Source organism: Zootoca vivipara, chromosome 14 (genome assembly GCF_963506605.1).
Source record: "Zootoca vivipara chromosome 14, rZooViv1.1, whole genome shotgun sequence".
Lineage (NCBI taxonomy): Eukaryota > Metazoa > Chordata > Lepidosauria > Squamata > Lacertidae > Zootoca > Zootoca vivipara.
In genome coordinates, this window is record NC_083289.1 from 31,338,881 (window position 1) to 31,366,585 (window position 27,705).

Here is a 27,705-nt window from a genome sequence, read left to right on the forward strand (position 1 = left end):
TTAGACTCCTTCCAGCTGTTCTGAAGCTGGGAAAGGTAGGTCTTTTCCAGGCAGGTTTCGACTGGCCTCCACAGGATCTGCTAGCTTACAAGAAAGCAAGCTAACTCTCAGTCCGGTTCGTGAACTGGCCGAAAGAATAACCTATAGAAGTAAATTAGATTTATTTTATTTTTTAAATTGCTTATCCAAAAAATAAAGTTTGCAAGAAGATAATGCAACTTTATATAAAGTTAGAACTACATACTATGTTGTGCAGTGGCAGTTAGAAGGGTAAGATGGGCAGGAGAGGGCTATTAGTCCTTCTGACCTTGTTTTCTCACAGAAAATCTTTGCACATGCACACACACCAGCTACTTTCAATTTCATCTGCTTGAATGAGCAGTTATATGCAGGAATGTTATCTACCAGAAAATGTACAAGCTGACAATTCCCCCACCTGCCCCCCCCCCAAAAAAGTTGGTTGGTGTTGCCTCCTTCAGAACTTGCTGGATAAACTGATCTATTGGCAATCATAGAAAATTCCTTCCTTTTTCAAATCTCAGTTCTTGATTCACTAAAAGAAACTTTGATAATGGATTCCTCAGAAGATGTTAATAGGATGAGGGTTGTCATGGAGAATGGTGCTCATTCAGGTGTGTAGTTCCTTATTTCTATACTGTACTTACTTTAAAATAAATTTTGCTTCGTTCTAGAAGAAGGTGCCATTTTAGGGCTGTTTTTTGAGCCTCTGTCAGAGTCTGGAACTCCTGGACCTAATGGAGTGACCACAACTTGAATTGGTATGAAATGCACATAAGCATGAAGTGAAGCATGAGTCAAAAGGAAGATGAGTGTTTTCAGAAGTGCATACATACGATAGGTTCACAGCAAAACCAACCAAGCCTTGAAGGACCTTGAAAGATCAGTAAATTTATTGCAGCATAGCTTTTTGGGGGGTAGAGTCTATTTAATCAGATGCAGTACTGGTGCAATGCATTAAACCTCAGGCTCTCAATACCGTGTTTCTCTGAAAATAAGCCATACCCTGAAAATAAGCCACACCCCGAAAATAAGCCATAGTGTAGGTTAAACTGTACCATATTTAATAAAAAAATAAGACATCCCCTGAAAATAAGCCACCTTGTGTGTTTTTTTGAGGAAAAATAAATATAAGATGGTGTCTTATTTTGGGAGAAACACGGTAGGTGCTAAACACAACCTGAACCATAAACCTGAGTAGAAGAGATCTATTTCTAATACATTCTTACCGTGCAGCCTAAAGCTTCTTCAGCCACTGTGTCTGAGAGATTGCAAGAATGGAGAGTGCCTGTGTGGTCTGTCAGATCAACTAGTACATCAAAGCTGGCAAATAGTAGTGTGGCATCTGAGGAGGAGACAAAGCTGCTACAGAAGGAGCATGAGTTTGTTCTTTCATTGACCACATAGTGGCACTTGCTACTGCAGAAAAGAAAAGAGGGCAAGATTTTAAATGAATTAATGTGTGTTTAGTTATTACGCATCTAACATACCTATTAATTATATCTGATGAAATTGTGTCATTGTTTTTAAAGTGTGTGTGGATGAGTTTATTGTTTTAGAGTTCGCTGAACTGATTTTATTCCCCTTAGAGCATGTGTTTCTGTGTTTTTTGTGTGTTTTTACCATGTACACCACTTCAGTGGCTTTATACTATTAAGTGGTCTATAATTTTGTTTAACAATTTTGGTCTTTCCAAACATAGTCCTTGGGAATGCGCTTGGGAATTTCCTTCTTACCTTCATAAAAACTAATAGGCTTTTCTATCTCCAACCAATTGTTTTTAACTACTACCTGTCCAATTATCTAGGAACAAGTTGCATTTCACAAAGATATTACATTCCATCTTTATACAGCTAAAAGTCAGCATGGGTTTCTGAAAAATAAGTCATGTCAGACAAATCTGATCTCATTTTTTGACAGAATTACAAGCCTGGTAGATGAAGGGAACGCTGTGGATGTAGCCTATCTTGATTTCAAGCAAAGCCTTTGACAAGGTGCCCCATGATATTCTTGTAAAGAAGCTGGTAAAATGTGGGCTAAACAATACTACCATTCAGTGGATTTGTAACTGGCTGACTGACCGAACCCAAAGGGTGCTCATCAATGGCTCCTCCTCATCCTGTTGAATGATTGTGTAAAAGTGTCATTATTGTTTCACTGTACCTTTAAGAGTCAGGAAAGATTTAATGACTGGGGCTCTGCAGCTGTGGAGCAGCTCTACAGGTGTTGCTGTGAAGCTGATGATGCAGGGTATATCAGGGGTGTTGTGTGTTGCCTCTGTGCTGGGCGTTTTCCCAGTGTGCTCTTGGTGGGTGGTTTGGTTGTGTGGGTATTTTGTGTAAGCCTAATTTAATTTACTTTTGTAATTTTTCCTTTCTCCATTAAACCAAGCATTTGTTTAAGCCTTGGTCTCTATGTGTAAGTTCCTCAACCAGTTTCTGCTGATTTTGCTTTTAACCCTAACATCTTGGTTATGGGCCCAGTGGTTGAGCGTGGAACTGCACATGTTAGTTTTTGGAGAAAGGTTTAGAAAGGTTTTTTCCTTCTTTTTGCTGCAACGGTTTTGTGGGCTGGTGGTTGAAAAGTTCCAGCATGGCAGACCGTGTTGCTGAGGCTGAGAAGGCTTTAACATTCCCGCAACTAACGGCCGAGAACTACAGTCTATGGTCCTTTCGCATGGAAGCACTTCTGACTTCCTGTGATGTGTGGAAGTACGTGACCGAGGACCCTCCTGCTGCTCCTGTGACCGAAGCCTGGTCGAAAGGTGATGCTAAAGCAAGGGCATTAATTAACTTGTCTGTTAGTGATCAGCAAGTTGTGTATATAAGAAATAAGAAGACTGCCAAAGAAATGTGGGACAGTCTTACGGCAGTGCACGTTAGAAAGGAGTCAGCGTCTGCCATAGCTAGCCAGATATCTGCTGTACCTCCAGCACAATTAACTGTGGAACGGGTAACAGCAAGTTTGATGGGCGAGCTGGACAGAAGGGAGGCTTGTGGGATTAGCACTCCTATTTCTAAAAATAATGAGGAACGCTGTATGCAAGTCTGTGGTGATTCATCTGCTTTCAAAACTTCCATGCATTGCTGGTTTTGTAAAAAGCAGGGGCACCTTGCGAGGGACTGCAGATTTAAAAAGCAAAATGCTTCAGGGTCCGTTCCATTTCGTAAATCACAGACAGCAACCCAGCAGTCGGCAGCACATCGTAAAGATGGACGTGAGCCGCGAGCATTCCATGTTCGTGAATTAGGTCGTAAAGTAATTAAAGATGACACGTGGAAATCGTTTGTAGTAGATTCCGGGGCGTCAATTCATCTTTGTAACGACTGAAGTCTGTTTGTTTCTTTCGAAGAGGAAATTGGCACCATTCATCTGGCCAACTCCGACGTTCTACAGTCGCTTGGCAGAGGTACTGTGAAACTTGACTCCTTAAACATCACAATAGCAAATTGCACTTACTGCCCATCAGTGGACAATTTATTATCAGTAAGTTGCTTTGCACGCCAAGGAGTAACTGTGTGCTTCACAAAATCACTATGTGAGTTCTACAAAGGGGGAAAACGTGTATTGTATGCCAGAGAGTCTGAAGGTTTATATAGACTATATTTTAAAAAGCATTCACAGCCACCTGTGAACTGTAGAGTAACCCAGCCAAGTCAAGGGTTGAGAAAAAGTCAGGGGCTGAGAAATGTAAAGCCTCACTCCGGATGTATTCATGAGGCGCATAGACTTTTGGGACATTTAAATTTCACAGATGTGATAAAGACAGAGAAGATTGTTGATGGACTAAACTTAAAGCCATGTAAATACTATATGCAATGTGTATCTTGCTGTAAGAATAAGATTAAGGTTGCAAGAAAGGGTAAATGCTCAGGCAGGAAAGTAACAGAGCCATTTGAACGCGTGCATTGTGATTTAGTAGGGCCACTCCCTCCTTCCTTAGGAAATTCAAAATATTGGCTTACTCTTATTGATCAGTACAGCAGATATTGTTTTGTTTACACCATTGCTGAAAAGTCACAAGCACTTGAGAAGTACAAGATTTTTTGCAACTGGGTAAAAACCCACTTTAACAAACCTATAAAGCATTTGTTTTCTGACAGGGGGGGAGAATTTGTTTCTGAGGAATTTTCACATTTCCTGGAAGCGCAGGGGACTGTTCACGAGTTGTCCTGCCCTAGAAGTCCTTGGCAGAATGGGATTGTAGAAGTAGTGCAACGTGATTTGCAGGCAGGTGTTAAAACTTACTTGCATGATGCTAATTTGGGGAAAGAATATTGGGCGGAATCTCTTCATGCCTATCTTTTTGTTAAAAACAGATCCTATCATTCTAGTTTAAATGTTACACCCTATGAAATGTTGTTTAAAAAACGCCCTAATTTGAAATACCTACGAATTTGGGGTTCAGACGTTATTATTCACTACCCTGCTAGACACAAGTTGGATGAGCGTAGTGTTCAAGGAAAGTTTATGGGCTACCAGCAGGGGGCGTACAGAGTTTATGTACCAGCAACTGGCAAATTTCATATTACCAGAAGCATGATTGAAACTGTAAATTGGAATAGAGTTGCTATTTTTCAAGATAGTGATGGTTTAGATAATGCTGATGAGGAGGAAGTAGAAGTAGAAGAGGGAGAAGCTGGAGCAGGGGATACTAGTGAATCTGAAGACGAAAAGCCTGTTGTGTCTGGTGATTTGTTTGAAAATTTAAAGACACAGACACCTAAAGAAAGGTTAAGTTCTTCTGAGTTTTCTGAAAGTAAGAAAAGCCCACAAGAGTCTCATCAGTCTGATGATAGCAATTTACAGTCTGAAGCTAGAAGTCCAAATAGTTCTACTGATTCTGAAGGGCCTAGCTCTTCTTCAGGACTAAGACGTTCAGACAGAAAGAGACAGGAACCAAGACGGTTTTCAAAAGAGCAGTTATACACTGTGTATGCCAATAAAGTAGTTTTTGAGCCAAAATGCTACAACGATGTTCAAAAATTACCTTTGCATGAAGCTGTAAATTGGTACAAAGCTATGGATGCTGAAATAGCTTCTTTAAAAGAGCATAACACTTGGTCTCTTGTACCACAAACCCCAGACATGAGAGTTATTGATTCAAAATGGGTTTATAAAGTGAAAATGAATGATAAAAACGAAGTTGTAAGGTACAAGGCTAGGTTAGTAGCCAGAGGTTTCCAGCAAATCCCAGGTGAAGACTATGATTTGTGTTACTCACCGAGCGTAAAATATGAATCTGTTAAGCTTTTGTTAAAAGATGCATCCCAGCGTGGACATTCTGTCTATCATGTAGATATAAAAACTGCCTATTTGTTTGCAGATTTAGAAGAACAAATTTTTATGCGTGTCCCTGATGGCGTAATCGCCACTAAAGGAGTAGTGTGCAAACTAAATAAATCTCTTTATGGTTTGCATCAGAGTGGTAAAAACTGGCATCAGACTTTAGTGAAGGAATTGCTGAATTTTGGCTTTACACAAGGCAAGGCAGATAACTGTGTATTTACAAAAGAAAATGGAAATTCTGTGACCAAATTATGTGTGTTTGTAGATGATATATTAATTTCTACAAAAACTAAACATGAATATACACAGATAGTGTCACTGTTACAAGAAAAATTTGATGTGGTAGAATTAGGCAAAGCTAAAAACTATATATCCATGCAAATTGAAGAAGGCAAAAATGGTTCTTATCTGATTCATCAAACTGCAAAAATAGATGATCTTGTTGAAATGTTATGTTTAAAGAATGCAAATGGGAAAGAAACTCCTATGGTATGTGGTTTTACTTTTACAGATGGCAATAACACGTTCTCTGACAAAACTTTGTATCGCTCTGCCATAGGCAAGCTCAATTTTATTCAAAGAGTTTCAAGGCCAGATGTAACATGCTTTTCATTTTCTGGCAAAATTTGTAGAAAAACCCACTACCCAATGCTTCAAAGCTCTTAAGAGAGTGGTGATGTACCTCAAACACACAAAACGTTACAGATTGGAATTTACACCATCTATTGACAAAGGTTTTGAAATATATTGTGATGCATCTCATGCTGTAGAGCAAAATAATTACAAAGGTACATCTGGTATGGTTTATTTTTATAATGGGTGTCCTTTTGAATGGAAAGCACAGAATCAAAGGATTAATTGTCTTTCTTCAACTGAAAGTGAGTTATATGCCTGTACTCAGGCCATCCGTGATATAGAGTGGTATTTACAAATATTTGAAGACTTAAAGATGCCAGTATCACTCCCAGTAAAAGTTTATCTCGATTCCCAGAGTGGACTTGCTATCCTGTGCTCAGAAACCAACACACAGCGCACTAGAGTGTTGAGATTACGTTTACAATTTGTAAAGAATTTGATTGCTGACAAAACAATTGTTTTTGAATATGTTCCAGGTGACAAACAAGTTGCAGACATCTTTACTAAAGCACTTCCAAAAGCTGCGCATGAAAGACATGTACAAAGTTTGTCTCTGTTTCACAATAATGAACTGCAGGGGATATGTTGAATGATTGTGTAAAAGTGTCATTATTGTTTCACTGTACCTTTAAGAGTCAGGAAAGATTTAATGACTGGGGCTCTGCAGCTGTGGAGCAGCTCTACAGGTGTTGCTGTGAAGCTGATGATGCAGGGTATATCAGGGGTGTTGTGTGTTGCCTCTGTGCTGGGCGTTTTCCCAGTGTGCTCTTGGTGGGTGGTTTGGTTGTGTGGGTATTTTGTGTAAGCCTAATTTAATTTACTTTTGTAATTTTTCCTTTCTCCATTAAACCAAGCATTTGTTTAAGCCTTGGTCTCTATGTGTAAGTTCCTCAACCAGTTTCTGCTGATTTTGCTTTTAACCCTAACACATCCTGGAGAGTAGTGACTAGTGGGCTGCCACAGGGTTCTGTCTTGGGCCCAGTCTTATTCAACATCTTTATCAATGACTTGGATGATGGGCTTGAGGGCATCCTGAGCAAGTTTGCAGACAACACCAAATTGGGAGGGGTGGCTAATACCCCAGAGGACAGGATCACACTTCAAAATGACCTTAACAGATTAGACAACTGGGCCAAAGCAAACAAGATGAATTTTAACAGGGAGAAATGTAAAGTACTACACTTGGGCAAAAAAAATGAAAGGCACAAATACAGAATGGGTGACACCTGGCTTGAGAGCAGTACATGTGAAAAGGATCTAGGAGTCTTGGTAGACCACAAACTTGACATGAGTCAACAGTGTGATGCAGCAGCTAAAAAAGCCACTGCAATTCTGGGCTGCATCAATAGGAGTATAGCATTCTAGATCAAGGGAAGTAATAGTACCACTGTATTATGCTCTGGTCAGCAGACCTCACCCGGAGTACTGTGTCCAGTTCTGGGCACCACAGTTCAAGAAGGATACTGACAAGCTGGAACGTGTCCAGAGGAAGGCAACAAAATGGTCAAAGGCCTGGAAACGATGCCTTATGAGGAACGGCTTAGGGAGCTGGGTATGGTTAGCCTGGAGAAGAGAAGGTTAAGGGGTGATATGATAGCTATGTTCAAATATATAAAAGGATCTCATATAGAGGAGGGAGAAAGATTGTTTTCTGCTGCTCCAGAGAAGCGGACACGGAGCAATGGATTCAAACTACAAGAAAGAAGATTCCACCTAAACATTAGGAAGAACTTCCTGACAGTAAGAGCTGTTTGGCAGTGGAATTTTCTATCAAGGAGTGTGGTGGAGTCTCCTTCTTTGGAGGTCTTTAAGCAGAGGCTTGACAGGCATATGTCAATAATGCTTTGATGGTGTTTCCTGCTTGGCAAGGGGTTGGACTGGATGGCCCTTGTGGTCTCTTCCAACTCTATGATTCTATGATTCTATGCTTTGCTTTACCAATTTTCTCTACAAGATGCAAATGAATCAAATCACTTTTGCTTCAACTAGTTTTCCCCCTTTATATATTCTGTAATGTCCAATAACAAAAGTCCTCTGCAATTGTTGTTGTTATTGTTAGAACACTGCAACAACCTGTCCTGTGCCACCAACTACTAGCTGTGTGCTCCTCGGCTTATCAGGATCACATCCATTGTCTTGAATCCAATGTGTTCCTCAAATTGGTGTTCTCCTGGTGTCTCTGACCATTGCAATTTGAGGTAATCATAGAACTGTAGAGCTGGAAGGGTGTACATTACAAGGATTATCTAGTCCAACACTATAAGTGCAGGAATCTTTTACCCAACATGGGGCTCAAACCCATGACCCTGAGATTAAGGGTTTGCTGTACCAACTGAGCTCTTGGTAATTCGATTGAAATACACCACTGACTAGCAATCTAACTGCCATGGGAGGAAACGATGGCGACAAATGCTTGAGGTGACCCATATTTTTGACATTCCATCATTTTTTTATATGCTCTCCCTTGATTTCTAGACTCCTGTTTTAATAGATACATTGGTTTAATGGGTTTATTTTAAATATGGATGTTTAAATTTTAATATCAATAATAAATAATCAATAATTAAGATTCCCAATAAAACAATGACATATTTTATTTTATAATGGAATAAGATTGTTTTATTGGGTATTATAATCATTTGTATCTTAATGCTTGTGTAACTGGTTTTTACACTATCTAAAACCACCCAGAACCCTACTCTGGCATGAGGAAGTATAATAATTAAATTATATGTTTTTTGTTTAATTATGAGTGTACAATAATAGAATGTATAATATAGAATAGACATGCTATCTTGGCTCAAAGGCAATAAAGAAGGATGAATGAAGAGCAAAGAATCTTTGGACATGCAAGTTAGATAAGGTTAGAGTACTTCAGAAAAGGCTTTGATGCTGAGTTAGGAGGAAAAAGTGATTTGCGGAATAGAGAGGCAGAAGTTTTTCAAGCTGATTTGGAATGGGAGTGAGGAGCAGGATAAATGTCCAGGACACTTAATGAGGTGCTTACCATCTGTTTCGTATTATTTTAGTTGTCTCATCATCAATATTCAGTGTAGAAATGTAGGCAAAAATAATGCCATAGAAAGGTTCTGATTTTCCCTCATTTTGCAAAGCTTTAATCTTTAATTGCTCCACTGTATAAACATCAACTATTGCCTGTACTAAAGAGAACAGGAAAAAGAAGATTGTTTTTTTAAAAAGGGACTTGATCTGAAGTTTAAAGACAGAAAAAAACTTCCCACTGACTAGTGGACTTTGGACTTCAATAAAATATAGTTTACCATAAGAAAAAAGCATTTAAAATCATAATATTATGCCACTGGACCGAAAAGACTGCTATTCATTTGTATTATAACCAGAACAGTTAAACTATAATTTTTATGATTTCCCAGACTGAAGTCCACTCTTTATTCTCTGAGCCATGATAGTTGAACACTTCCCTGTTTATAGCATACTTCCCAGTTAATAGTTCTCAGAATGGCACGCAGCATCAAATGGATTATACATGATAACTTTTAACATACATTTGCCTCTGAAGAATGTGGCAATAACTCTGAATACATGCTGTCCTTAAAAACAACAACCAATAAACAAAAAAGTTATCCTGCGTTCTGAGAACTTTTTGAATTTAGAAGGGTAAATCCAGAATTGAGGCCTTAAGCAATATATAGCAGCCTATCATATTATTCAGATACCTGAATCTAGAACCATGGAAGGCACCACATTGAGCCGCATGAAATGGAAGTCCATCAACCTCACAAAAGGTATCTGAAGAAGTGTGCATGCACACAAAAGCTCATACCAAGAACAAACTTAGTTGATCTCTAAGGTGCTACTGGACAATTTTTTTATATATTTATATATATATTTCTATCAGATTAAAGGACTACTTGGTAAACACTCACCATTTATGGAATCTCTGAAATGCTCTCCCATTTCATCATCCAAATCTAACATTTCTGTACTTTCTTTTATAAAATTGTGTAGAATAATTGCTTCTGGTGTATCTTGGAAAAAATATTTTTTAAAGCAGTATTAGTAAAGGTAAGCTTGCATAATGCCAAAATAGTTTGTGGGAGATTTTTTAGCTAAATTGTTAGCTCCATGTATTAGATTGATGTCTGCTACAGAAAAGACATTGCTGTAATTCTTTACACACAAGGCGTTGGGTCCATTGATGTCAACAGGATTTACTTCTGAATTAACACATATAGGATTGTGTTGATAGAGATGAAACCTTTAACACCACCGTATAGTAAAGCAGGTGGTTGATCCATTTATGTATTTTCTTACACATATATTCCACCTTTCTTCTGTCATGGACTCCAAGGTCAGACACAGACCTGCTTAGCTTCAGCAAGGTGGTGGCCTCATGTGCCTTAAAATCATACATTAAGATACCATCTATCCTAGAATTGTCTAATCTTTCTGGAAGTAGCCCTCCATTGTTATAGGCAGAGGTCTTTTCCAGTCATAATATATTATATCCTTTTTAATAAGGACACGTGGGACTGAAATTTATTTATTAAGTAAGCAAGTTAAGTATACTGCCCTTCATTTGAGGATCACAGTGCAGTTTACAGTATAAAAACACAAATATACATAATAACAAAGGAGTAATACCCTGTCCTAGTTTAAAAGGCCATAGAATGTTTAATGAGGCAAAGGCCTGGGAGAAGAGGAATGTTTTTGCCTGGGACCTAAAGATATGTAATGAAGGCACATATTTTGTATACAAATATTTATTTATATATAGAGAGAGCATCATCAATGTGTATGGCGCCTTACAGAGGACAAGAGGACAGTGTACTACTCAGAATACTTGCAATAATACATCACAGGGAGAGACAACTGGGAGAAGAGGGAAATGGAGGCAGGGGTAAACAGGAACAGAAAATGTTTCTATTAAGTACTTAGTTTACAGCAGGGCATTTTCTACCAAAAGCTTTATATAAAAGATGGGTTTTGAAGGAAAAGGGGAAAGTGGCACCTCTTTTTTTTAGGAGGTAGCTCCAAGAGTGAGTGAATGAATGAAGGAGCAAATCTCCATTTGGCTGAGTAGTGTGAGGGTGGTAATGACATAGGATGGACTAAATATGGGGAATAAATATGTTCAACAGGATGGATTGTACCATTGTCAATAGATAAGGACCATAGACTGAACACAGGTGAGGGTTTAGGAGGAAACAGAAGTTCAGATGGAACTTTTGAAATGTACAAAGAAGAAGAAAAAAAGTACTGATAGATATAGAGCTGGGCACTGTTAGTAAAACAAGTGGTATTAAACTATTGCCATAAAGAAACTCGATGTTGCAAATGGGCAGGGAATTATTCTGTAGGTTTTAATCAAGTAGAACTGCGTTTAAAGTCCTAAGCCATCATATTTTAATGTGCTAAGCTGCCCTGAATACCAACTTGGGAGAAAGATGAAATATAAATACAGTATAATAAATAAATACAGTAGATAAATTTTCAATAAAAGCATTAGGATAATATAAGGCATTCTATCACAATTTAACAAGGTTTTAGAATTGTGTCTTACCGGGATTAGTAGTAATGATGGATTTTGAGAGTACAGTTGCAACCATGCAATTTCTAAATTTGTCAAAATTTATTCTTACATCTGATGCAAATATTACTGGGAAGAAAAATATCATTTATTATTATTTTGTTATTACAGGCAAAGCTTTACACTAGTGATAACCTCAGCAAAAATACTATATATAAAGAACTGAGAAGTACCGGTACCTGTTTCTCGTGGCATCCAGCTCTGTGCAAGCTGGATAGATTCATTGTCCCAGCTAGAAAAATAATAGCATTCAATTAATACAAAAGTTTGTTTAAAACGTTAATATTTTCTATTTGTGTTGATAGAATATATTGACACCCTTGTATCAGGGCAGCTTCCACATATTGAAATGATACAATATAAAAAGTAACAAAGGTCATAGAATTCTTCCTGAATTTAATCAGGATCTCCTTTCTTGTAACTTGGATCCATTGGTCCAAGTCCTAGCTGCATTCTGTATTAGTTGTAGTTTCTGAGTCACCTTCAAAGGTAGCCCCATGTAGAGCACATTGCAGTAGCTCATCAGGCCCTGGAGATATGAATTCATTTACAGTAGCTCAGTGTTCCCTTACCACCACCTTTTCCCCATCTTAGGTTGCAGTCCCCTACTTGCATTGTTCATTCTGTAATCACCAGATTGGGCACTGCTTTTCCTTTGGTTTAAGGCAGAATACGGTAGGTGCTGAGCAAATTGCTAAACAGATACATCTTACTCTGCCTCTGAAAACAAGCAGTCACAAACACTCAGGAAGTGAACTGCAGAGCAAGTGCGGAGGTCCTATTTATAAGAGGTCGACACCTGGAGCAGGGAATCCCTTGTTTATGAGGCATATGCTGCACCCAGACTGTATAAGCATGAGAGCACAGGTCAAAACTATACAAAAAGCATCATGGCTGTGACCAAGTTGCTGCGTGACTAAGGGAAACTGAGCAAAATTATAATACTTGAGGATTCAAATGTCAGTCTTGCAAGCAGCAGGATGTCTCATGCATAGCAGCAGTTGCTCTGCACCTAACCAATTTACATTCTTAACTTACATTTCAGTTCTTGAAATGTTAACCTATATTTATGTGCTGAGTGTGCGCAACCAGAATAAAGCTTGTTTTAAAATTCAAATTCAAATCCCCACACATGCAGAAGCTTTCCATTCTCCTTTATGAAAATATATGTTCACAGAATGTTCACTAGCTGATAAAGATGAGAGCACCTTCTATGCTCATTGAGCTTTATCATATTGGAACAGCAGCAGTACAGTACTTGCACATCACAACTACTAAATTGTGCCTTTTGGCTTCAGAACATGAAATATCACTTGGCTCAGACAAAAGAAGGACGGAAAAATTAAAAGCTCTTTTTCTATCCAGATTCTTCCCTTCCTGTCTAGGTAATCTGTTTTTTTTCTAAAAGAGCAGTGGTGTTTATTTAGTTTTCTCTTGAAAGAGAAATCTTAACCAGGGCTCCTCTTACATCTCAATACAGTATTTGCTACATGTTCTCTAAGAAATTTTTGAAGCATTTTTAATGTATAAAAGTCTTGATAATAAGCATTTACGCAAAGGTTAATCTATAGTTGCTACTTGAAAATATGTTGCTTTGAACAGGAATGATCATCAATGGTCTGACTGACTAAATGGCTTCTTTTATTTCCTCATCTCCACATGACCTTTTGTAATTGATTTGCAGCTTTGTTTCACTCTGCCTCTCCTTAGGGGAGAAATTGTCAATAACTCATAGAAATGGGTAATATATTCAAGACCATTCTATTGGACAGCCTTGTATGTTATAGAAGTTAATGAATATTGCTGCCATTAAATGAATGCCACTGTATCATCAGAGACACCACACAATTAATAAGAAGCTTCAATTAATGATAGCAATATGTACTTATGTTCAGTGTAGCCTCTTATTTTTGTATTAATTGGTATAGTTGGATGTTAGAATACACCTTACCATATCATCGCAAAGGAAGACTCAGTTTCATCATACAGCCTTACTTCACATCTGTGACCCTTTCGTCTGTCTGAAGTGGTGAAGTACTTTGGTTCTCCAACCTTTGTAAAGTGAACAACAAATGATTTGCAATCTTCAACTTGCGCACACACCAACCTTGTCAAAAGCAATAGTGTATCCCCATATTTATGTCTCTGCTATCCACACGAGTGAAGTCTGCTCTATTAGACTGCCTCACTCTGCCCTCAGCCAGCTGCCACCTGACTCCCTTTGTGGTGTTATAGATTGGGGGGGGGGGTGCCCCAAACCCTAGAAATTAATAAATGGTAGAATTTTGGGTTTTGCAGTATTGAAGGGAAGAACTGGAGGCCAGTGGAAAAGTAAAGACTAAGCTTACTTCCAAGCCAGTGCCTCACCTGGGATAGAGACATTAACATGACAAAGATGTTGGTGGTCCATTCTAAGAGGAAACTTTGGCCTGAGCAGACAGATTGCCAGGGTAGCTAGGTGTGGGGTGACAGGAAAAGAGTGTTTTTAGCAAGGTGTGCTGGGAAGAGGAAGGGAGAAAAAAGACTGAGATGCATTTCGGGCAGGTTGGCTAGGAGAAATACTTTTGCCTCCAGTGCTAAACTGCTATGGGGAACAGCCCCCTCTTGAAATGACCTTGCTGTTGATAAACCATATTTCTTAAAGGTACAACAGTATCCACCATATCTTGGTGAGCCAGTGTGGTGTAGTGGTTAAGAGCAGTAGACTCGTAATCTGGGAAGCCGGGTTCGTGTCTCTGCTCCTCCACATCACGGGTGTCAAACACAAGGCCCGGGGGCCAAATCCGGCCCGCCAGACCTCATCATGTGGCCCGCCGAGCGCCCCAGCCAGCGGGACCCAGCAGCGGGACCTTGCTGCTGAAGCGCCACGCCGACAAAGCACAGACAAACAGCTGGGGCCGGGGGGGGGGGGTAGAAAGGCGGCCAGAGCAGCGCTGCGCCGCATGGAGAGTCCCGAGCCTCTGCGACGCAGCAGTGCTCTGTAGCACTTTGAATCCTCCTCCTCCTGCCATGGCTCGGCGCCTGGAAACGGCTGCTGCTGAAGCACAGACAAAGCACCCAGCAGCGCCGTGTGGAGGAGGAGGAGGATTCAAAGTGCTACAGAGCACTGCTGCGTCCCAGAGGCTCGGGACTCTCCGCACGGCGCTGCCGGGCACCGACCCGGCAAGCCTCCGCCTCCGCCTCCTCTTGCCTCACCTCCTCCTCCTCCTGCCGCGGCTCAGCCTCATGAACGTGAGCTCAGCAGCGGCTCAGCCTCACGAACGTGCAACTCTGAGGCTTTACGCACTTCTCCTAAAACGGACACCCGCTGCCTCACGCGGCACGGGAAATGCTTTTTGCCCCTGGGTCCCTTCGCGCTCTTTTCTGGCGCTGAATCAAGGCAGCGACCCCCCCTCCCTTTCTTTCTTTCTTCCTCTCTCTCGTTCTTATTCTTTCTTTCCCTCTCCTTCCTTCCTTCTTTATCTCTGTCTTCTCTCCCTCTTTCTTTTTCTTTCCTTCTTTATTCCTTCTTTCCTACTCTTCTTTCTCTCACCTCTTTCCTTCCTCTCTCCCTCCTGCTCCCTCTTTTCTTCCTTCCTTCCTTCCTTCCTTCGTTCCTTCCTTCCTTCCGATCTTTCTTCCTCTCCCTCATTCTTATTCTTTCTTTCCCTCTACTTCCTTCCTTCTTTCTCCCTTTCCGTCTTCTCTCCCTCTTTCTTTTTCTTTTCTTCTTTATTCCCTTCCTTATTTCCTACACTTCTTTCTCTCCCCTCTTTCCTTTCTTCCTCTCTCCCTCCCTCTCCCTCTTTCCTTCCTTCCTTCCTTCCTTCCTTCCTTCCTTCCTTCCTTCCTTCCTCCCCTCCCCTCCCCTCCCCTCCCCTCCCTCTCCTCAGAAACATAGGATGCTGCTTTATACTTCTGGCCCTTAAACCCTGGAACCAGGAGAGCAGCTCCAGTGAGTCAACCTTAGCCAGTCCCTTTGGTGAAGGGTGGTGGCTCACTGGCAGAACATCTGTCCTGCATGCAGAAGGACCCCAGCATCTCCAGGTACTAGTAGCTCTGCAAAGGTCCTGCATGAAACCCTAGCGAGCCTCCACCACCCAGTGCAGTTACCAAAAATCATTTTTCAATAAATTGTACAATAATCGTACATTTGAATATCTACTTGCCATTATTCTGACTATGTTTCTGCTTTCAGAGCTAGTTATTACTTACATTATTACAAAAAACAGTAATAATTGAATGCAGTGACAATAATTTATGATAATAAAGAGTGGACACATAGTCCTACAGATACAACCGGCCCTTTGAGGGTGACCAAACTGCTGATGCGGCCCCCGATGAATTTGAGTTTGACACCCCTGCTCCACATGCAGCTGCTGGGTGACCTTGGGCTAGTCACACTTCTTTGAAGTCTCTCAGCCCCACCCACCTCACAGGGTGTCTGTTGTGGGGGAGGAGGGGGAAAGGAGATTGTTAGCCGCTTTGAGACTCCTTCGGGTAGTGATAAAGCGGGATATCAAATCCAAACTCTTCTTATCTTCAATTCTCCAAAGGAGTATCATTACTGCATTGCTCTTGTAAGGAGGAGGGTGGGGACAAAACTAGAATGTGTTGGGTTTGCCTGCCACTGGCCCTGGTTTTGCCTACTCTTAGCTTCCCTGGCTTCTGCCCCAACAGTCACAATGGGTAGCTTCCACCACTGGTCCACACTACAACCACTTCAGCAGGGCTGGCTGCAATTAAAGTCTCTTGGTGTGCATGTGCACCTCATTCTTCACAGAAAAATGAATCCAACGAAGGACTTGCAAAATGGTAGGGCATTGCTGAAGGAGAGGAAGCAGCTCTGCTCCAGTTTATTGCATTTTTACATTACATGAGTACTCTTGCAGTAGAGTAGAAAAGCATTTACTGTAGTAACTTTCTAAGGGCAGAACTGCACACTTTAAGGAGAAATATAGGTTACCAAACCTAATGTTTTCCTCTTATGCAAATGTCTGAGGCACTTATAGGGGAGATAACAGTAGATAAGAGGGGGTACTTAAGCCTCCCTTTGCTTGCTGATTATTCCCTATAAATGTTATTCATTCCTTATCACCTGCCCTCTTCCAACTGGGTCTCCAAAATAAAAAGTAAGCCCAACTGAATTCTTGAAAAACAGCTGGGGGAAAAAAAAGATATTTGCAGGAGACTAACTGGTGGCGAACATAATGCTGGAGACTTGCAGATACCCCTCATTCTGGTAAACATGTGAAGCTGCCTTATACTAACCCAGGTGAGACCTGTGGACCATATAGTCCAGTATTGTGTATTGGAGTAGCAATTAATGTTCAAGTTTTTGGGCCAAGAGAGGTATTTCTCATCATAGCTGCCAAGTTATCCCTTTTTAAAAGGGATTTTCCCTTGTGCTGAATAGGCTTCCTCGCGAGAAAAGGGAAAACTTGGCAGCTATGATTTCTCATCACTAGTAGACTCAGCTTTTTTTTAAAAAAAAAACTGAAGATGCAAGAAACTTGTATAGACAAGTGTGATTTGTGATACTAAGTAAGTAGAACAGTTTGATAGATTTGGATGGCATTTGCACACAGCAATCACCATGGCATTTAGCACGGTATTGTATAGGTCCTGCTAATTGCAATGGGGCCTGTGCAAGAGAACTTCTTAATGGATTGTGCCCTTGTTGAATGGAGTATGTAAGAAAGAAAACAAAGTGTTCCATGTTCTTAATGCTATATGACAGCAATGTTTAACTGCCACTGTTGGAGGCAGCATATTCCTGAATGTTGTTGTTTAGTCGTTTAGTCGTGTCCGACTCTTTGTGACCCCATGGACCAGAGCACGCCAGGCACTCCTGTCTTCCACTGCCTCCCGCAGTTTGGTCAAACTTATGTTCGTAGCTTCGAGAACACTGTCCAACCATCTCGTCCTCTGTCGTCCCCTTCTCCTAGTGCCCTCAATCTTTCCCATCAGGGTCTTTTCCAAGGATTCTTCTCTTCTCATGAGGTGGCCAAAGTATTGGAGCCTCAGCTTCACGATCTGTCCTGAATATCAGTGGCAAAAGTGCTGTTGCACTGATGTCATGCTTGTGGGCTTCCCTTAAGTCAGGGGTCAGCAAACCTATTCAGCAGGGGGCTGATCTACTGTCCCTCAGACCTTGTGGTGTGCCATACTATATTTTGAAGAAGAAGAAAAAAGGAACGAATTCCTATGCCCCACAAATAACACAGAGATGCATTTTAAACAAAAGGACACATCCTACTCATGTAAAAACACACTGATTCCCGGACCATCCGTGGGCCAGATTTAGAAGGCGATTGGGCTGGATCCAGCCCCCGGGCCTTAGTTTGCCTACCCATGCCTTAAGTATTTGGTTGGCTACTATGAGAACAGGAAGCTGGACTAGATTGGCCTGTGCGCTGATTCAGCAGGGCTCTTCTTACGTTCTTAAGAGGACAAAGATGAAGGGTCAGTGAAACATGTGCTAAATCAATAAACCAATTTAGCATTCATGCTTAATCTTATAGTTAAAAACTAATCTGTGTGTGAATGTCAAAACACTTTAAATAAACTTCCTTATATTGTGCCGTTACAGGGTGCCAGCCTAGGTACATAAGGGCTTTGTGAAATGTGCTGTTTATGAAATTTTTCATTAATATTACTTGCAAACCTTCCTTAGCATTAAATCAAGCCAACTGGCTGCTGACCAAGACAAAAGGAGACAACTCCAATCAGAGATGGTCCAATAAATCCTTAACTATACATAAATTAATTTGACCATCAGGCTACAGTAGAAGCTCTCCAATATGTTACAGTTTTTTCTGACTTACCGACTTGACTGCTGCAAGAATATTAATTATTCTTCCTTCCAGACTCTGTCCATTGGCTGCAATGTCCGCCAGAGTGTAAAAATCTTGAGGTTCCTTCACAGGTAGATTCAACAGGGACAGTAGTTTGGTGTCAACTTCATAGTGGGGGCAGATTTTAACCACGGAATGATTCTCACTGAGGAGCAGTTTGTAGCAGCTGACATATCACAACAGAAACAATACATTACTCATCACTACTAAAGGCTTTTTCCTATATTATGAACTCTGAATTGTTATGGGTTATTGTAATACTGATGTTATACTGGTGTTATGAAAAGCACATTACAATTGATACCAGAGAATAGTGGTTTCTTTGTACAAACAGAAGTCAAGTCATTGGCTGGCAGAGTTGACAGTGGCACTGCTTCAGGGGGGGGGGAATGGATGATTGACCTACTCTAAGCTCTGGAAGCAGATAGTTCTGCATATTTTAGTGTTGCAATAAGAAAATACTTTTGACATTGTAATTCAGCTATTTGTTGTGAGTAACTGAAGGTACTTTAAGAGCCGTTAACACCTAAGGTTGCTCAAAACAAGACTTGAAAAAGCTGCAATTCAGCAAGTAGAGAACCAGTGTGATGTAATTGATAGAGTCCCTATACAAAGGCCAACCTTAGGCCACTCATTATCTCTCAGTCTCACAGGGTTGGTGTGAGGACAACTGCTGCAAAGCCACTGCCAAACTTTGGCACCAGTTCGAAGTGATTCAGACAGTTGGATTTTGGGGTATTAACTATGAGCCCCAGGTTGATGTATCAATAAATCAGTTTGTGAGGCACTGAAAAATGCAGGGGTTTTGAAGTTTTCTACCCAATATATATTGAATGGAGCCACTATATGTCGATTGAGGGCTCTTCCAGACTTCCATTTGTGCTGTGTCCATGCTTTAAAGCTCTGTGTCTGCATGCTTTTTTTGCCCTGCACTTTCCCTGTGAAACCCCACTCTTTACTGCTGAATCAGATCAAATGGCAATCTATGGAGACCCAAACTGACATTTGTTTTGATTAAGCATTAAGGAGCAGGTTTTCTCAGGGAAAGTGCCAAGACCCCCCCCAAAAGGAAAGGGGACGGGGACAGGGACGGGGATGGGGATGGGGGCTCAGATACAGCACTTTAAATTGTGGACCTGTTCCTAGAAAGCACAGGGCAAAAGGTACAAGTTGAGCCCTGAGTTTAAGATTCATTTCTATGATGCAGTGCCAAGGTATTACAATAGTTTCAGAGTTAAGAGATGTTAGAGTTGCCATATTTCAAAAAGTGAAAATCCAGACACAAAGTCTAATTGATAACTGTTTGGTGTTGCTTGGCTGTCAGGTCATTTTGTAGCACTAGTGGAGGACACTGACACTTGCCAGACAGCTATATAATTTTTTCAAGAGTAACATCTGTGTCATCTGGTATCAACAATCAGAATATGCCACTTGTAAACATGTTTTAGTTTTATTTCGGATATAAGATTCTGACTTTACAGTTACCTAGGAGTTGTAGCGTTGAATTTTTCTTCCTTTTCAGCCTCTTTTGTCTGAACTAAAGGATTTTCAATTATGACTATAAAAGGGAAAACAGTATGGGTTTAAATGTCTGCTTACAAGTTCATTCAGCAAGACACTGGCAATCCAGTTCTAATGGTTTTCAGTCAGCCTTACTCCTGGGTACCTGCATACAATTTCAGCCTTAACTGCTTAAATCTGGCTGGATTATTATTATGATTAAATTTATGGACCATTTTTAGAAGACTGAAACAGTAAAAACTTAGCATCTGAGAGGGAATCTGGGAGATTACTTTTTCAGTCCATGTCTCTTGATGACAGCTTTATTAGATTGAATCTTGTTGGGTTTTTTTAGTTTACTTCCCCCCCCTCTCACTCAATCTAACTAAAAATTTGGTTCCAATTAAATAGTCCACAACTCTTTGAAGGATAACACACTAGGACCACAACACATTATATTGATTTAAAGAGGAGGGAAACATACTGAAATTGAAATATGTTCAGAATAAACTCCAGCTCACCACAGTCACCAACTCTAAAGCTTTCTGAAAGTGATTTAATATAGTCCTCTCTTCCCCAAGAATGTACATTTATGAAGTAAGATGGTGAATCGCGGACAGTGAAGCCAAAAGTGTACCTTTCTGATCCAATATCTGCAGCGACAAGAGACAGAGACAGTTTTAGAATCCAGTTAAAAGTTTTAATTCCATGTAAGACACATGAAAATATTATGTGTACTTATTGTTACATTCTCCTCAGTGTTAAGTCATGGCAGAAAACAGCCCACCTCAATCAAATTGACTTTGGAACTGTCATCTGTCTCAGACACCTATTGGTTGTGGAGGCTGTCATCACCATAGTATCAGCCACCATGTTCCTTTATGATGTGCATATGGCATATGATAAAGAAATATAGAGGTCAGTGCTGGGGTGCCAACAACAGCAGCAGGAACAAAGAAATGATGATAAGAGAGGAAGAGGAGTGGCTGTAAAAGGTTGACAAGCTGGATTTGGACAAAGGAACACTTAATGAGAAACAGGTATAAAGCAGCTGTGGAGAGCTTTTGGCCATACTGTATAGATGTTGCTGAACTACAACTCTCATCTACCCCAGCAAACATGGTCAGTGACTGGGAATGAGTTGTACAGTAGTTTAGCAACATCTGTTGGGCCAAAAGTTCCCCACAACTAGTATAAAGCAAAGTAGAACAATCTCATTAACTACCACTAGAGGTCACTCTTTTTTTAATTAAATCATTATATTTTCATGAATGGGAGAAAAATGGTGCCATGGCTGGTTCAATTGCAGTTTAGGCAGAGACCAGCAGTGCAAGTGCCTCAGTGTTTTGGTAAAAACTTTGCATGGAATGAAATATTCCATTATCATCAGATATCATCAGATGCTTACAAAATAGTGGGAGATTCAGTGGTATGTTAACTAACCCTAGCAGATGCAGGTGCCCTTAAAAATGTTAAGTCAGGTTTCAGCAAGGGATAAAGTTGATGAGATGCTTGTTTCAATTAACATGTTGTTACTCTCTCTTAGAGCTTTGTTATTCTACACTTTAATTTCAACATAGCTTTTGCATAAAATATCCCCACATGCTTTTTGGTTAGAAAAACCATTGATCGAAGATAGAGCCAGAAAAAAAGAGAATTTGTGACTTAAAAGAACTTTACTTTTTCTGTCTGGAAAGCCTTTGGCATCTGTTTTCCCAATCACCATACCAATTATACTCTGGGAAAAAAAGAGATTACAGAATATATACATCAAATACAGATGTACAGGATGTATTTGATTTCACAGACTCTCTTGTCCTTCAGTAATAAAAAAAGCATATATAACTGTTTCTATTTTAATGCACTTATTCTACAGAAGCATCAATAAATTAACAACATAAGTGGTTTTCTCAATATATTAAAGATGAAGACTGGGAAATAATATAAAGACCCCACATCTGTCTGTCTCTGTAAGGAAAATGTTTACCTGAAAACATATACTTTTTTGTCACTTGCACCGGCAGTGAGCAGCTTATGCACCCTGCAGAATAGGCTAAGGGCATGTCAAAGTCAAAACAGTTAGGGTACAAGTTCCTGAGTCATCTAAATCATAGAATTACAGCGGTACCTCGGGTTACAGACGCTTCAGGTTACAGACTCTGCTAACCCAGAAATAGTACCTTGGGTTAAGAACTTTGCTTAAGGGTGAGAACAGAAATTGCGTGGCAGCGGCAGCAGCGGGAGGCCCCATTAGCTAAAGTGGTACCTCAGGTTAAGAACAGTTTCAGCTTAAGAACGGACCTCCGGAACGAATTAAGTTCTGAACCTGAGGTACCACTGTATAGAGTTGGAAGCGGCCCCAAGGGTCATCTAGTGCAACCCCCTGCAATGCAGGAATCTCAACTAAAGCATCCATGACAGATGGAGGCCATGTGATTTCCCATGCCTTCACAGTGGCATAAAAGGAGCATTTCTATTTTTCTTCACCATTAAAGAAACTCTTATTTTTTACTATACCATCATGAACTCTCAAGGATTTCAGCAGGGTGGGTAGCTGCATGTTACAGACAAATGTATGCAACACCCCAACAGTCATTTTTACTAAGCTAAATCAACTCCCCAGGATGACAGTTGTGAACAGTGACACAGAAGGAAGGTAGGGGTCCCATAAACTTTCCCTTTCTACCACTTCTCCACATGAATTTTCCCTTTCTCAGAATCTGCTATGCTTTTTTAAAAAGTAGGTGCGCAGGGAAGCAGTAAATGAATTTGTGCATTAAGTTGTGCATTAAGCCCTTAAAATATGCATTTATTTAGACTTTTAGAGGAAATACCTATGCTTAAAGGCAACAACAACCACCAAAAAAAGATTTTTTTGCAGATTTGTATCAGTAGTGTTGAAACAATAACACTGTGATCTTTAGTGAACTGTCTGGCCTAGTTTTAAAAACCCCAAAGATCTACGATAAGAGGTCATATCCCTATTTCAAAATTCAGAATTGTCTGTTTATTAAATGAAATTGAAATCCCATGGTGAGAAGTGTGATGAAAATTTGATGGAAAACTAATGTGCCAAAGGATGAAGATGACTTGCCATCTCATCCATGAGTTTTAAAATGGGAGGAGGCCTTTCCTCCCAGGACTCTTGGAGTCAAACCATGAATGTGCAAGGTCTCATAAATCTCTTTTTTTGCATATTCAAAACTGAAGTATATACTGGTACTCCTTATATTATAAATGAGAAGCAGGTATTTATATAAGAAATATTTTCTTATTTCATAGATAAGTATCCCAAACAAAGAGGAAGAACCCACCCGCTTCCATTTCAGAATGCTGGGTGATTATTTTTATGTATATTCTATTTTCTTGTCCAACAGCAAAACACACATTTGTAAATGCCTGCAGATGCAGCAACCATGTCATGTCATTAGGGCTTGCCCAAGACACTTGCTGCTTGAGATAGAACAGGAAAAGTTCCAAAACAAAATGCACAGTACCCAAAGGTGATCAAGTTATTTTGATATCTGAGTGAGAAAATCCCAGAAGTACCTGTCTCTGGGAGTAATAAATAGATAATAAATAGATAATAAATAAATAAATAAATAAATAATATAATACATTTTAAAATATCAATTTGCTGCCCTTTCATGACATTCAGAATCACATGCCTGAGACAGCTGCCTTATTCTGTTTAATGTTGGGCTGGGCCTCCATGTCATCTATGAGGAAAGAGTTCCAAAAAGGACTCCACGCATTAGGTCTCTTAGCTTAACCCCCTCCCCCAAATCACCACTGCCACCACATTACATTCTCGAATTTGGTTTCAGGGAAACAGAATGAACAAAACACCTGTTGAAAAATAGGCTTGCAGATTTCTATGTGCCTTTCAGTCACTAGATGGGGCAAGAAAACTATTCCAGCATTTGTCTGGATAAGTTCACTCAGGGTATGTTTGCAATGAAATATAATTCCCTCGGGTCTTTGAAAGCTTTCTTAAGTGCATTCTATTAATTCACATTCAAAATGTTTCATTTCCTAACTCACAGTAATTTAATTAAATGGCAGAATATCTTGTGTATAATTCTGCTGATAATAGAGAGCTGGTTCTTGGAATCCCAAATTTGTTCTAAGACTCTGCTTACAATAGTATTTATTTCAAAGTCGTCTTAAAATTTATATTTACAACATTATTTCACTCTTTTAACAAAGTGAAATTCCATAATTCCAAATTAAAAGCTTGAGAAATATTCCTAAACCTCTTGTAGATGTCCTTAATTTTGAGATATTTTAGTCATACCATTTAACTAATCAAAAGAAGAAAATAAACTTCTGTGTTCATTTGCCAGTATTTTGTGCTGACACTTTCCAAACTTGTTATTTTTACTCTATTTCTTCCTCTTACTTCATTTTGACCTTTGGCATTCACATAACTTAAAACAGTGATATAGTGCTTCAGTTATATATAACATTTTCTGAAATAATGTTGTAGAATTGATTTTATTGGAGCTAGTTCTTTTATAAATAATAATAATAATGACAATAATTTTATTATTTATACCCCACCCATCTGGCTGGGTTTCCCCAGTTACTCTGAGTGGCTTTCAGAAAAATATAAAAACATAATAAAACATCAAATGTTAAAAACTTCCTGATACACATGCATAAAGTCACACACTATCTACTACTAGCTTCCCTCAATATGAATTACTTAATGTCTGACATTAAATAAACCACATTTCTTTTTCAGATTGAAAGCAGTATTTGTTAATCAAGTAAAACTACAATTAAATTCTTGCTTGGTCCATATGTCGATACTCTCAATGCTGTACACTAAATAAAATCTTTTGGCCAAATACATCCACCCCACAAGAGAATCTTTCATGTGCTTTCAATTCAGTGCCAAAGAAACATCCCTTGAAGAAATCTATGGCCTTGTAATACATTATTTAACTTTTGATAGAAGGAAATTACTACTCTTATTTTATGTTAAAATCAACAGAGTTTCACAATTATGGTATAGTATGTGTGTCATTTGTGTTAGGATGAACAGTACTGGGAGATACAAATATATTTCTCTTGCCCCTGTCAGGACTTTAAGTCATCTGAGTTTCAGCCCCAAATTTCTCTGTTGTTGGTCCCTAAAATACTTAACAATCCTTAGGCTGCAATTCTACGCACATTTCCTTGAGAGAGTAATCCACATTGAATGTAATGAGACTAACAGGACAATCCTAAATATGTCATCTCAGAAGTAAGCCTCATTTAGTTTAGTGAGGGTTACTTCTCCCAGATTAGCATGTTTACAACTGCAGACTAAATGTCTTATTCTGAGGTTTAGGACTTGCACAAGTACAGCCACCTGCAAAATAACACTTCTTTTTACTACATCAAAAATGAATGAGAGAAGAGTATAAATATAAAACAATAAAGCTATATATACATTTTCAATGTGTTGTACATAGTTGCCACCCATATTCTGTATGCAACAATTTTTAAAGTTTTTCTAAGTCCTGGTTCTTATAATTTGTGTTTCAACAGCCGGTGGCGTAGGTAGGGGGGCGGAGGGCGGGCACCGCCCCCGGCACCATCTCTGGCAGGGTGACAAGAGGGCACCCCATGGGGGTGCCATTGCGCTGCTGCAGCCGCGTGCAAAGAATCCTCCGCTCGTGGCCACACCCTCTGCTGCCGCCTCTTCACCCCTACACGAAGGACGGAGGGGCGGCAGGAGGAGCAGCAGCAGCGGCAAAGGCCACCACCTCCCCGAGGCACACCATCCCCGCCCGCGTCTGCTCTTGCTCTAACCGCTGCTGCCTCAGAATCACCACTGCTGTCTTGGGCAGAGTGGGGTGGGCGGAGAGAGCGATCTGCAGAGGGAGTGAGTAGAGCCGTGCAGATGTTTGCAGCGGCGTCAGCAAACCGCCTGTACGGGCGGCGTCTGCAGCCACGAGCAAGCGATCCCGCCACTGTATAGACAGTGCACCCATGCTCTGTACATAGCAGCAACGTGCATGCACTGTATGGTCGGTTTGCCCCACCCCAGGTACCGTTCATGCTTCGTTCGCCCCTGTCAACAGCCCATGCTAAACCTCCACAATGCATTAACATTGAAGTATGGGATCCAGTGCCATTGTCATTACTGTACCAGGTGCAGATAGCACCTTATCCCAGGAATGGGAAACATGTGGCACTCCAAATATTGTTATACTATGGCTCCTAACATCACTGTTCATTACCTGCACTGTCTGGGGCTGATGGGAACTGGAGTCCAACAACTTCTGAAGGGCTACAGGTTCCCCATTCCTGCCTTATCCCTTTGATCTGGTCCTGTGAGTTGATCCTGCCATGTGAATTGGGCAGCTAGAGATGTTGGTACGAATGTACCAGTGCTCAGCAACTCCTGCATGATGCAGCTGTGCCATGCCAAGGGGCTTTGCAGGAGGGTGTGGACTTGAATTGATGTGGAACGCAAGGCCATTGGCAACTCTTGTACTGTAACAGCTTTCATCATGTGAGTGTACACACACAGCACAAGAAATACTACAGCTTATTAATCACAAATAGGAGAAAGCAGCATAGCTTTAGCTGCTTTAATGGTTGCAGTATAGAACCAGGCTGAAGATCTTTGGATGTAACAGGGAGTTTGGATATTCAACCTTCATTTTTAATATGGAATCCAGATTAGGAGCAGGTTCACCTGTCAATGATCATAATGAGTTCTAGGAAGTCATAATGCGGAAGTTATAGGGGCAAAATGCCTTGGGGCTCAACTCTGAGAAGATATGATTGAAAGGTGCAATGTGTGTTTGTTATGTACAGACTACACGGAGTATCCTTGCAAATCCTTGCTCTCTCTGGAACACTGACATGCATTTAATAGTTAAGAAACAACAGACAGAGATGGAAATTTCCCCCCCAAATGCTCAAGGGTTAGTCAAGGGAAGCTGTGCATGAATGGGACTACCCATGTGAGTAACGCTCACAGCTTCCAATCTGGTGTCCATAGTCCAAAAGAATACATTTCCAATGTATTGTGATACTATAATGCAGACTCTGTAGAAATTATCAACACAACATCTATTTAAAGAAAATACAAAGAAGTCTCTGATACTTCAGTCAATGAACTGTCCAGTCAACATCAATAGTTGTGGCATCCACACTCTGTGGTCAACAGAAGTATCAGTTTTCACTTTCTGAGGGTACACAAAGAGAAGCTAACATACTTTGTGCCTAATAATTATGCCAATGCTGTGAGTATATAAAGACAAACCAATTACATAATTTTGCAGTAATATAATATAGTGATATACTGTTTCACTGGAGAACAAAAAAGACTTATGTCACCAAGACCTACAGGACGAGCAAGATTTGGATGCACATCTGAAATGGCTACAAAATTTTGTGTTGAAACCGAGTAGGCCATTCTTTTTATCTGAAACTACAGAAAAGTATGTTAGAGCTTTTAAAGAGAGCAAAATAAAAACAAATCACTTAGAGCATTCCGCAGAGAAGCCATTTTCTTTAAAAAGCTAATTTGATATACAGCACCTGCTTTCTGGATGACTTCTTTGCTGTAATGGTCAAACATAGATAACAAAACTGTTTCAACTTGTTAAAAACACTTATGTTTTTTATTGGGTCAGATCATTAAAAAAAATACATTCTTAAATTTAATTTCACTTTTTAAAATGTAACACTTTCAGATCACGTTGGCACTTTTGCAAGCTTGAAATTGGCTCATGATAGACATGATATGTGTGTGGCACTTTCTGAACAGATTTTGAGATGTGCAAAAGTAGTAAATATTGAACAGTAATAACCTATATGGATTTCACATGACTACTTTGATGCTTTTAATCT

General features: G+C 40.1%; 1 protein-coding gene across 1 annotated transcript; it reads right to left on the reverse strand.

Annotated features, from left to right (window-relative positions):
• On the reverse strand, positions 1 to 27,268 carry MEIOB (meiosis specific with OB-fold). Its single transcript, XM_035131666.2, has 13 exons — positions 27,200 to 27,268; positions 21,529 to 21,586; positions 20,370 to 20,501; positions 19,834 to 19,906; positions 18,319 to 18,514; positions 13,464 to 13,564; positions 11,692 to 11,744; positions 11,486 to 11,581; positions 9,849 to 9,950; positions 8,951 to 9,104; positions 1,248 to 1,437; positions 666 to 752; positions 1 to 141 (listed from the first exon to the last, which is right to left on the reverse strand). The coding sequence occupies exons 1-13, from the start codon at positions 27,266 to 27,268 to the stop codon at positions 1 to 3; spliced, it is 1,452 nt and encodes a 483-aa protein (XP_034987557.2).
• Between the last annotated feature and the right edge of the window lie 437 nt (positions 27,269 to 27,705).

Bases quoted from the DNA above. Each gene is read 5' to 3' on its own strand.
- MEIOB (XM_035131666.2), bottom strand. From the start codon at position 27,268: ATGGCCTACTCGGTTTCAACACAAAATTTTGTAGCCATTTCAGATGTG. The intron at 13,565-18,318 runs GTAAGTCAGAAA...CACTTTACAAAG, and splicing joins TTCTTGCAGCAGTCAAGTCG to GTTGGAGAACCAAAGTACTT. The intron at 11,582-11,691 runs GTACCGGTACTT...TTTTCTTCCCAG, and splicing joins CTGGATGCCACGAGAAACAG to TAATATTTGCATCAGATGTA.